This window comes from Molothrus ater, chromosome 8 (genome assembly GCF_012460135.2).
Source record: "Molothrus ater isolate BHLD 08-10-18 breed brown headed cowbird chromosome 8, BPBGC_Mater_1.1, whole genome shotgun sequence".
Lineage (NCBI taxonomy): Eukaryota > Metazoa > Chordata > Aves > Passeriformes > Icteridae > Molothrus > Molothrus ater.
This window is the reverse complement of record NC_050485.2, coordinates 34,789,702-34,802,201: the sequence shown is the minus strand read 5'-3', so window position 1 is coordinate 34,802,201 and position 12,500 is coordinate 34,789,702. Positions and strand designations below refer to the sequence as shown.

General features: G+C 41.3%; 1 protein-coding gene across 2 annotated transcripts in view; it reads left to right on the top strand.

Moving 5' to 3' along the window:
- EBF3 (EBF transcription factor 3) overlaps positions 1-12,500 on the top strand; it is a 119,657-nt gene that overhangs the window by 85,613 nt on the left and 21,544 nt on the right. For both annotated transcript variants that reach the window (XM_036385936.2, XM_036385934.2), the window contains exons 9-10: positions 1-67; positions 588-714. The exon at positions 1-67 is cut by the window's left edge and continues 64 nt beyond it. In XM_036385936.2, the coding sequence (XP_036241829.1) occupies positions 1-67; positions 588-714 (194 nt within the window). The remainder of the gene's footprint in view (positions 68-587; positions 715-12,500) is intronic.

Here is a 12,500-nt window from a genome sequence, read left to right as displayed (position 1 = left end):
CATAATCGGAGACAACTTCTTTGATGGCTTACAAGTCGTATTTGGAACTATGTTGGTCTGGAGTGAGGTAAGCTATCTAAATTGGTGGGCTTTGAACTGTAACATTTTTTCCATGAATGATTTTAACAAGCTGTCAATAGGCTATTGACATGAGGTACCATGAGGTTTTGTTTCACGGTGCCTTTTTAACCATGAATTCGCGTGTGACAATCGACTGCCCGGCCGGGGATGTACTTGAGGCACTTCATGGCCCTCTAGTGGAAGACTTGCTGCAGGAGGTCTCCCAGTACAATTGGACAATTAGTGTTAAAATTACCAGGAGTAGCCTTAAGGAGACATATGGAGGCAATTTTCATATGAATGATGCCCTGTGGCCTTTCCTGCAAACGAAAACCAAGGATCGTTTACAGAGCTTTCTCTAAAAAAACCTTTGTAGAACCCATATCTTCCAACGTGACAGCACGGAGGGAGAGTTTGGAGACAAGGAGCGCCATTGAAAGTCATTTCTGTGATTATGTAAACTGGCTGGCATCGGCCTTATCAGTGTCATCTTGATTTAAGGTATGTTTTCTGTACGATTCTTGTAGCTGATAACACCCCACGCCATCAGAGTTCAAACACCACCACGGCACATTCCAGGAGTTGTTGAAGTAACTCTGTCCTACAAATCCAAACAGTTCTGCAAAGGTGCTCCCGGCCGATTCGTCTACACTGGTAAGTGTGTGGTTTCCATTCTCCTCTTGGGATGGCAACTCCTGACGCACAGGAGTGAAAAATGCTGTTAAAAGCAGGATGTGTCTTGCAGGAAGTGTAGCTGGTGGTAGCTGGACCTCAAAAGACCTGTTCGTATGGGCACCCAGGAGCTCTGGTGCCCATCCAACCTCTTGGGTCTCAAAAATGTCCCCATGTCCCATGGGATCCAGCTCCCTCACAAGATGTCTGTTACTTCCTGTTTTCATGTTGGCCAGAAATAGATTAACAATGGTATTTCCTACTCTCCTCCAGCCAGAAAAAGGAGTTAAGAAGTGCTCAGTGATGCAAAACATTTTTCAGGCCATCTATCCAAACTTCTTGAACTTTTCTGAAGGTTCAGTTGAAGTTTTAGGCATCGGTTCAAGGAGCTGTTGTTGGATCCAAATGACTTTATCCAACCCTATTCACACTCTGTCTCTAAAGATTCCCTCAGACCTAAAACTCAGGATACAAACTCACAAGCCTGGGAATGATTTATTTATGCCAATTCTTTTAAATACATTTGATTTTAATTTATAATGGCACAAGAGAAAGTCGGAACTTTGTGGTTTTGCAGTGGTTTTAATATGAAAATTCTTATTTTGGGATGAAGTATTGCTGGCTTTTTATCTGAAATGTGTATTAGAGTTTTTCTGGCATTTTCCAATGAATTTTACTGAGGCGCAGGGAGGGAAAAGGGAGAAATAGCGATTTAATTTACTGTACTTTTGGACGAGGATTCTAGGTAATAAATTTGATCTGATGAATCAATCTCTCTTTTGAAAACAAAGAGCCTTAACTGTTTACTCGACAGACTGCAGGGATTCAGGGAGAGCCCTCGCTGCTTATTGGGTAGATAATGCAGATTGCAGATGATGTGCAGATGATGTGCATTTTGATGAATATTTTCCCACTAGACTGCAAATGTTTCTATCTATTAATTTAGATCTAATGGGAAAAGTGTGTTCCTGGGTAGTTTTATGGGAGGACTTTTGCAACTGCTAATGCATCCTGGATATGCTTTTGTGTCTGCCTGATGTCTATTGTTGAAATGAACTTTTAAGTGATGGTAGCACCTGAGATTCCTGTATTCTCTCAATTCCCAAAGAAATCAAAACCTGAGCAAAAATGCTGGCATCCAAACCTGGGTTCCTCACTTCTGGCTGGTGAAGTAGAGACTATTTGCATTTATTGATCTTTAGGATTGGGTTTCACCAGAGCTTCCAAATGGGATGGCAGTGACTGTAGTGCTTTTGAGGCAGATTTATCCCAAAAGGCAGAGTTGTTTTGCTGCAAAGGTGGTGAGCACAGGTGGGGCTGTCACTGTTGTGGGCTTAGAAATGCTCTTATGAACAATATTTTATATATATATATATATATACACACATATATACATATATATACATACGTATATATATACATAGACACATAGATACACACACACACACACACATATATATATATATATGTATACATGTAGAGTTCATACAAAGCTGCAGCTGAGGATCCTGAGAGTATGACAAGCTAAAAGAAGTGTCCAACAAAATACTAAATGAATGAATTAAAAGGCTCAGCCCAAGTTCCAGATATTTGAGCTGTTGGGAGCTGCTGCAGTTCCACGGCATGCAGGGAAGCGCTGCAGATTTGAACCAGATGATGGTCTGGCTCTCAGGGCAGAGCCTGGAATTCTAACTTGCTTTAGAGTAATGTTTTTAACTGATTTCTGGGGTGCAGATTTTGCAAATGTGGCTAATTTTGCTGTTTTGAGGTTCTTTCTAATGTGGAAGTGGAGCTCTTTCTAATATGTTTATGGAACTGGAAGAACAAACCATTCATTTTTTCCGTTCTTGGGTTTGTCTTTTGTCTTTATTGCTGAGTAAAGATGTTCAAAAGGATCATGAGAATGTCAGGAGTTTCTCCCACTGGAATGAAATTGTAATAAAGTTATGTAACTAACAACACTTTAGCAGGAATAGATATTTAAAACACCTTTGAAGGGCAACAAAAGCCAATATCCCAGCAATAAGGAAATAAAGAGAGAAAGCCAGAGCCTGCCTGACCGAGAAACTTCTGCTTTTCTTTATCCCAGAGTGATAGGGTGGCTGAGATAGTCTTTGGAAATTACAGCTGCCATTGAGAGGGAAGCCAAGCCTTGCTGTATTTCAGAAAATGAAAATGCTGTAGCCTGGCGGAGGGAGGGGCCGGGTCCCCAGGGCATCTGTTTCCCATCAGTGTCCCACCATGCTTGCAGCCTGGCTTGGCACTCTAACATTTAACCTTCCCAGCAGGAGGTAGACCATAGGGCAACAAGGCTGCGGAATAATGAAACAAGAGTGTAGTGTGGTGCACAAAGCCTTTGTGAGCACACAAGTTGAGACATTAAACCATCAGGGCAGGGAGATGCGAAAGTTCCAGATTTTTCTCCAAAGCCCCCATTAGCCCGGCGCAGAAGCAGGAGCACGCCAGCTCCCAGCAGGCAAAGGCAAGGCCTTTCCCCATCTATCCATGCCTTTTTGCCCGCTGCTTTCAACTATTATAAAGATACAATTACCTTGGGAGATTGTGGCAGTTCAGTTGATTAGCACGGTGAATTAAAAGAATGAGTCACAAATGACATGTCCGGCTCTTCTCTACTAGTCCTTTGTATTCCCAGTGTACCTCACCCCTGTTGTAAGAAGGTCAAAAATTAGAGAGAGATAACAATTTTCAAGCAGCTAGCACTTAGGAGCAGAATTAACAATCATTCTGTATGTAATTGCCAGTTAATAGTAAATTGCCTTCTAGACTGTAAAATGCAATATAAACTGGTGGGCACCTAAAATTAAATTAATGAGGTATTTGCTGCATTTAAAAGTGAATAGTGCAAATTAATAACTGGGTACAATACTTGTTTTAATACATATCGAGCGGTGCAGCGTTTGTTGTTTAATACTAATTTTAAAAGTGCTACCTGAAAAATTTGCTGTCTGTGGGTAAATCGAGTGGTCGGTGCAGGTTGTAGCCATAATTTTGCTGGTACAGTCTTCCAGGTTTCTAAATTAAATATCAGAGATTATTTTTTAATTAGAATATAAGCACTGCAGCCTTATTTGATTATGGCAAATTGTGATTTGTATGCTTTGAAATGAAATTATGTTACAGATAAAATTGCACCTTTACACACATATTTTAAGCTCTGCAGATTCTGTTGGTTTGCTCTCAGCTGAGCAGCAGGATTGTGTTTACAGTGTGTTTGTGCCACTGCCTTCCTGTTTCCTCTGTGTCTTGTGTGATTTCCCAAGCAAATAAAGGGTGCATAGCCTGATCTAGAGCGTACCAAAACAGTTTCAAAGGATGATTTATTTGTGGCCGTTGGAACTTTTCATGCTGGCTGCTTCCACCCTAAGGTTTTTCTTGCCCTCCCCTGTTTTGACAGCTTCTTTGGCTTTGAGGCAATGCCCCCAAATTGTCAGGAGGCAGCAGATCCCTTGCAGGGGACCATGGCGTGCCACCGCCACCGTGTCCCCAGCAGAGCAGGTGGATGTCCAACCCACGGACCCATTCCCAGGCTTGCAGTGCATTTGCTGCTGGATGTGAACATGACAATGATTGCTCTGCACAAAGCATTGTGTTGGGTTTGGAGCCCATGAGCCCATTGCTTGTGGCTCGGGGTCCCTCCTGATGATGGAGCGTTGGTGGCGCGGCGCGGCTGGCACGGCCCCAACGGGGGGAAGCCCTCTGCACTTGTGACATTGTCCAGGTTTTTGGGCTTGGCTCGCTCTCCCCTCGGCCCTTGGCTGCTTTCCTGGGCTGGCCCCAACCCCTTGTTCCCTTCTGAAAGATCTCGTGTTCCTCAAGTGTTTGGGAGATCTTTTGTGCACATTCAAATGCGGTTCTGTCAATGGCGCTGTTACACTGTTTAGAGTCAATAGCTCCCTTCCATCACAGCCAACACAAACTGGCTGTCTCATAGGTCAGTGCTCTTTAAACAAATTACTTGTATCCACAGAGCAAATGATTGTTAATTGCCTCCCACAAATCATACTATTTTTACTATGCTAAACTCCACGGCAAAGGCCTTAGTTAAATTTAAATCACCTGATTATTTCTTGTACATATTCAATTATTGCTCTGAAGGATGAAATCTGGTGACTTTGCAAGAGGAATGCTAAAAATATACAGAATGTATCCAGGCTTTTATTGGAAAGTCTTGAAAAAAAAAAAGGCAGTTACATTCATTTTAATGAAATCCTCAGCATTTCTAATTCATATATATTGCATTTCTTTTTTTTTTCCTGTTAAGTGCTGTTGTCCTGAAGCAACTTACAGTCACTGTTATTACAGTATTGGTTATTTATTGATCAGGCCTTGTGTCAGTATCAGTTGTTAGCAAGCTGAAAAAAAAATCAAGATAGAACAGATATTCTTGCCCTTTCTTCAAGCGAGGTCTCTATAAGTCAGTCAAAGTTTAGTGTTCAAGAGTCAGACCCAGAAAGTCTCTGTTAAAGTGTAACACTGCTTTATAGGCCTGGAGTAAAATGTATTTTTCTGAAAGCAATAAGTCAAAGGGGAAGGGATTCTGGTGAAGTGTCTATTCGTATAAGGAAGGTTTTTGAGCATGACATACATTTTTAATTAATAGGCCAATGCTAAACATACAGACATGATTTAGTAGCATCAAGTCAATAGTGTGTTGGATAATGTATATTATATAATAGCTCTTTTTTAAACAGTAGCAATTCCAGGTTTATCAGGGTCATTGCTGTCCCCTTTCTTTTCTGTCTCAAAGGAGGCCAGAAGAATGAGACATACCATTTGTGCTATTGCACAAGTAGACTATTTGTCCTAATCAGTGACACCCATTTACTAGAATTGCTTAAAATGAACTATACCTCATACAGAAATCGCACATTTAGAGTGTTCCATTCATCATCGGAAAATTGAGGGCCAGTAAACTTTTCTGTTCCTCCAGCGGGATCATAGACATGCATCAAAATGTTAAAAAATGATTGGTGAGAGAGAACTGTCACCCATTTATCAAGGAAAAGGAACATTATTTGCTAATTTCCCAACCAAGGCAGTGACAGGGTGCTTCGTCTTTAGACCCATGGTGACCAACATGGCCTTTTTGTTATTAGTACAAGTCAAGCGCTTTTTGGCTGCTGCTAACAAGACACATTTGTCTATCATCAGAGAGTGCTTTATTTTTTTCCAAGTAGCTGTGACCAAAGTCTGCTCTGGGTGCCATGAGTGGCTGCACCTCGCCAGGTCGTGGTAGCACTGAGTCACAGCACCACTGATAAATCACAAAGTTTCCGTGTCAAGGTGAAGGTATTGACTCTGCTGTGCCCAAACTGACAAAATGTAGCAGCCAAGCGATGGCAATTCATCTTAAAAAAGAAAAAAAGAAAAAAAAAAAAAAAAGGACAAAAGGGTCATCTTGGCTTCATGTAATAATCAGGAAAATTTGAGTGCTGAATAAGACCGTTGCCTTGTTTTCTCCAAGAAGGGGGAAAATGGCTTTTCTCTTTTATTTTTTGTTGCTATATGCAGTCTGGAGTTAAACAGTAAAATCAGTTTCCTGAATATTAAAATGTCTAATTCTATTTTTCTTTCCGTAACTTTAGCTTTACTGCTAATTTTTATGACTATAGCCTGATTGTACCACTTGGGCTGAAAACTTCCCCAAGTTTCAAATCAAGGAAAATAGGTGGAAGGACAGGAAATAAGATCTTTCATTAAAAATGTACTTCTTGTTCTTGAATTATGAAAGCAAGAGAGCAAACAGACAAATCTGGGTTGCATTGGAAGATATCCAGGTGAATTCCTGGGTTTGGCTGGTTGCTGCTATCCATGACACCAGTATTCCCATTAAATTAATTTGTACTCTCAGGAAAGTGCTGTGGAGATGAAAAGAAACATGTGGACTTTGTGGCCTTTGTGTTGAGAGCAACACAACATGGAAACTAGGAAAATATCCAGAAGCTCATGGTTAAGGAAAATAATGATTTTGCTGTATTTTGAAACTCATTCTGTTGCATATTCTGGCGCTACTACTGTAATTAAAATGCTTGGAAGTGTTTTCATGTGAGAAATCTGTGTGTTACAGATACATTCTTTTAGCCAGGTGATTTTCATGGAAGTTGATTTAAGGCACTGGCCGAGGCCTGAGGCCTCATCTGCATTAAAAAAAAATTAATTAATTATCACAACTGCAGTGAATGCAATTTTCTAAGGAAAAAATGTCAAAAGGCATTTCAAAAATCTGTTGGATGTCCACTACTATTTCTATTTCACAAGAATTTCTAAGACTTGCAAGGTGAATATAAAATCCTGTGGATGCCCATTGATTTTTGAGTCAACTCCCATTGAAGCCATAGGAATTGGTGTGGATGGAGGAGCTCCCTGGTAGAGCTGGGTCTCTCTTCTGGAGCTGGTTGAGGGTCAGCTGGTGCCGATCCCAGCTGGAATATTCCATCGTCATTTCCAGGGATCTCCACTGGCTGTGGGTGTGCCAGTGGAGCAGGAGATGCAGGGATGCAGGCAGCAGTCCCATCAACCCATGTTTGATGAATTCCCTTTGCTATCCCAGTCTTTTATAAGCTTGAAAGCTGCAATCTAGGACTGGATAGTTTCAAATTTTAATTGCAAAATTCCCAACTCGTTAAATTGCTAAGGATGGAAATAAAGGAATTTTTTTGGCAAAATCTTGAGAACTTGTTACATTTGGATGTGCATTATGACTCCTCAGAAAGCTCTGAATTTTGTTAGCTTAATTAAAAACCTTCAGCGTCTGCAGTTTTATCTAAGACAAATAACTTTGGCATACAAAAGTATTTTTATTTGGAATATTTTTTTATATCTGTATATTTTAGCATGCATAAATATTTTAAAATTTCCATTGAAGCCTAAACAGATAGTTTAACAGAATTATGAATGATTAAAATAATAACCCAGGCTTGCTTTCTTTTTTTGAAGTGGCAACATCCACTGTGCTTAAGCATTTAATAAAGCTTTTTATAGACTCTATGCATTCTGTGAGTTATTTGAGGTATTTTTCCAATATCCACAAGTAATACAGAGATTTCACAACTTTGAGTAAGATCTATTTTTGTTTAAATTATTATACAACAGAGGAATACAGTTGTAGGAGCTCTGTTAGATGATCTTAAGGATCTGATTATAAGTCCTATTTGTCTAAATATTATATTAAAATATGACAGTATTATATTCTTATGCTGGGTGATATCGCTGCCGAATATAAATGGGGAGAAGTTGTGCAGAATTCCAGCTCTTACAGATGTTTGCTGAGGCATCACAGATTTCATATGGTTCTGAGATGGATAAATACCCCTGAAGAGCTCAGCCAGTGGTGACAGGCAAATGATCACATTTGCCATTTGCTGCCATCAAGCATCGTTTTCAGAGTACCTGAAATTCTTATATTTCATTGCTCTCGCATTCAGAGGACCTGAAATTCTTGTATTGCACAAGGATTGTGTAATCCAGCTCTGTGGCACAGCAGAATTTCAGGAAGAATTTCTGTTCTCTCAGGCTCTTGCAGCAGAATTCCAGCATAATTCTCTGAAATGTGTGTGGAAACAAGTGGATGGGGATGGATCCACACTGACCTATCTGTAAGGAGGAGATATTTATTCAGCTGTGTGGCCTAGCAAAGGAATAAACTCCCAAATAATACCCCAAATGCAAAAATAGATGAAAGCTCAGTTTATTCCAGTAAAATATATCTTAATTAGTAAAGTACCTTGGAGTATTGAGCAGTTGAAATGTACATTTGGCTGCTTTGATGTAGTAGCACATGGTAACACACTTTACTAAATCAGGAATATGCCTTATTTCTGGAGTACAATATTTTGTCATTTTAGTCATATGTTGTTTTCATAAAATGCCATGTTTTCTTGTAGTTCCATATGTGTTGGGCTGTGGGACTTCCTTGGCATGATGAGAGCGTTTATGATTTGATAGCACACAGATTTCCTTCTCCTTCACTGAAATAGTGCCAAGTCCCTCCCTTGCAATGTTCCCTGCTAAAAACTGGAATGGTTTGGGTGGGAGGGGACCTCAAAACCTGTCCAGTGCCACCCTGCCCTGGCAGGGACACCTTCCACTGTCCCAGGGGCTCCCAGCCCCAGTGTCCAGCCTGGCCTTGGGCACTGCCAGGGATTCAGGGGCAGCCCCAGCTGCTCTGGGCACCTGTGCCAGGGCCTCCCCACCCTCCCTGCAAAAAATTCCTTCTGGGCACATTGCTGTGTCACCTAGAATTTCTCATCAACCAACACCCCCAAGTACTTCTCCTTGCTGCTGTTTTTTTACTGATGTGACCCCAAATTTCTCATGATCTGCTCATTCTGTAACTTTAAATGATGGCAAATTTGTGGGTATTTGACCCTGGAAACTCTTCTCACACTGAAATGTGTGGTGTGATCTAATACAATAACTCCATTGACCAACACGCCAAGTGGGTTAACTCCAAGTGCTTTCCATTCCTTACTTCAGACTTCACCTTTAAAGTCTTTAAATTTTTAAATATATCCAGTATCACTGGCTCTAAATATCCACAGCAGCGGTAGGGTGATGTCTGTACAACAGAGAACACTGGGGTCATGTCCATGTCCATGTCCATGTCCATGTCCATGTCCATGTCCCAGGTGAGGCTGTCCCCTCCCTTAAATCCAACCATCACATGTCTCTCTGGGACCAGATATGTTTTCCTTCTATCCAGGTGCTCATGCAGTGGCCCTGGATGAGCACGTCTGCTGGATGTGGAGAGGAGAGCACACACAAGCAGAGGGTGTATGAGGTCCTGTTCCCTCTGTACTGCCTGCCTCACTCATTTTTATAGGATTGTGTGGCACGCAAAGTGTTTTTCATTCATTCTCCCCAGCTCTCTCCCTCTCCTGCTCCTTCTGCATCTCATCCATTCATTCCCTCATTTAAAGTAAATCTGCAGCTATTATGAAGGTAATGACTTTTTTGGCAAACATCAAAGCCTGGAACACAATCGTTCTCAAAGTGGAAATGCCCTTGAGGAATCGAGGGTCATGAGGTATTAGTGCTTCACTTGTCACTGAGTGCCACCACCACCAAAGGTGTGCCAAGAGCCCAGGTCTGTGGTGGGACAGCCTGGAGGGGCTGGGCTGAGAATCCCTGGGGATTATCTGAGGGTAGAAGACCACCATGGCCTTCCCATCAGATGTTTCTCAGCATCTCACCTCCTGCCATCTCTCATGCACTGAGGGTGCACCAGCCCTGCTGAGACCCCACAAGTGTTGGCATCAGGCTCTTGAAAATCAGGGGACAGATTATTAGTCACAGAGTATATTTAAACCTTAAACATTTAGGGGAGGTGCTTGTTGTTTCTTTCACAGCTCTCTGGCCCCTCACCCTTGTTTTCTCCCTCCCCTCATGCTGTGCTCCCTCCATCCCTCCTGAAGGAAGAAGGCACTGGTTGGTCTGGTGGGTGACTGGAGCACGCCAGAGAGTGTTTTCCCTATTATTTTCCCCCCCTCCACTTTTGAGCACAAAGTCTGTTCTGCTGGGGATGTTCTGACCTACTCTACAACAGACCCTGAGAGGGATGGATGATTCCTGAACTGAGTGATTTGACATTTGTCTTCAAAGATGTCAAAGCCACAAATGAGCCTTCAAAACAATTTTTTAATATTTCTTGGTTAATTCCTATCACAGACTGGTTTGGGCCAGAAGGGATCTTTAAAGTCCCATCCCCTGCCATGGCAGGGTCACCTTCCCCTGTCCCAGGTGCTCCAGCCCCAATGTCCAGCCTGGCTTTGGACACTCCAGGGATCCAGGGGCAGCCCCAGCTGCTCTGGGCACCTGTGCCAGGGCTGCCCACCCTGCCAGGGAATAATTTGTCCCAATATCCCATCTAAACCGAATCCCTTTCAGTTTGGAGCCATTCTCCTTCATTCAATGACTACATGTCCTTGTGTCCTCCTTTGTGAGCAGCACTGCATCCCGGTATTCCCTGCCAGCTTCTCCTTGATGCCTTTTTGGGGCTGCCTAAAAACAGAGGCCAGACAAAATCAAGGGAATAAAAAGCAGTTATATATTTTGAAGGGCAGGACAGTCCCTCCATTCACTCCCACACACAGCCAGCATTGTTGATGTCAACATCTGGGGTGGGCTTTGCTTTCCAGCGAGGAAAATAAATAAACAAGCAAATAGGTAAACAAACAAACAGCATGGAGGCAGTTTTCCCCATGTTAGCATGAGCATTTTAAGGAAAATTCTATATCATTATCGGATCGAGCGTAATTATGAGCTGACCTGTGAATTTTAGGCCTGTAATTGAAACAAGTGAGTGAATGCCATTGTTTCCCTTCCTGCCATCTGAGGGAAAGTGAAGCAATTATGAGAAATTGGGGAGATAAAGACAAAGGCGTCATTTTGGTTTTTTAATGAAAAATCTATTTTTAGTTTCTTTGTGGAAAGAGGAGAACTTAAATGCCTTTAAATTTTTTCTTTCTTTCTTTTTTTTACAGTAAATAGGTTGTCCTTAGTAAGTCCAGGGATATTAGTCCTGCTTCAACAAGCAAGAGTGCCTTCTGATGAATGATGTGTTCAACCCCTCCATGCCTTTGTATTTCCTATGCATTCCACAATGCTTGGCTCACCCTGCCGAGTTCTGTGATTGAAATTCATTGCCAAATTTATTGAGAAATTAATGAGAAAAGCTGCAAAGTATTGACTTTGAGAGGAAAACACAACTCATCTTGAATGAGGAGGAAAATGCAGCAATAATTTAGCCACTATTGATTTTGCCCTGTCCATGTATTGATCTTCATTTTACAATATTAATTTGCACCTGCAATCGGCTGCAAAGGGAACCGATTTCATTTCTTTGCAGTGTTAATGTGCAAAGCATTAGGTGCTCTTAAGAAGTGGTGGTATTACAAGTTGCATCGGAAAGGCTGATTTTTTCCTTATTTGTGCTTGTTACCAAAATAGACTAAAAATTAATTTTTTTGTCTGACAAAATATTAAAGCGAAAACCCATCTCCGATGTATATACCTCCTCTCAGCCCCGTAGGCTGCTTTTCATCTGGGTGAGGAACAATCAGCAACCTGAAATTCCAACCACTTCTCATCATCATGCCCATATCAGTTCAAAGTTCATGAAATTTCTATGAGCATTGATCTTTACCCATTGATTTTTTTTTGCAGCAGATCTTTGAAATTTTAATTTCCCGAGCATCTGAATTTCTTATAGATGAAATGCACTTGGTAGAGACAGTTGATGATAAAGTGGTGAACTTAGCATCATTTTAAAGCCTAAAAAAAGGAGAAAAACCAGGCATTTGCAGACTTTGTATAATGTTTTGAGGTGAAATGATAAAGGTGCTCTGATAGGGGTGAAGTATTCAGCAGGGAGTTAAATATCAATTTTGTCTTCAGTGGCCACACATTTTTAATGCAACTTTTTATACAGTCATTTTTGAAAGAAAAGCTATCTGGAGAAACAGCAGGACTAAGAGACATTCTTCACTGCACAATCATTTGCTCACAGCAGTCTTTATCACCTGGTCAAGTTCACCTAGTTACTTATCAGTAGGACATTTAATAACCTCAAGGTGATATAATTGCTATTGGCATTTTTCCCCCTTGGATTCAGCTGGTTAATGTGTAAACTACTTGTCAGCAAATAGCACTTTGTCACTGAAATCACTAACACCCTCTAGAGGAATGTCTCTGTATTGAGCAATTTAATTTTACTTTATTTAATTTTTACACATTACAACCTGTGTTCA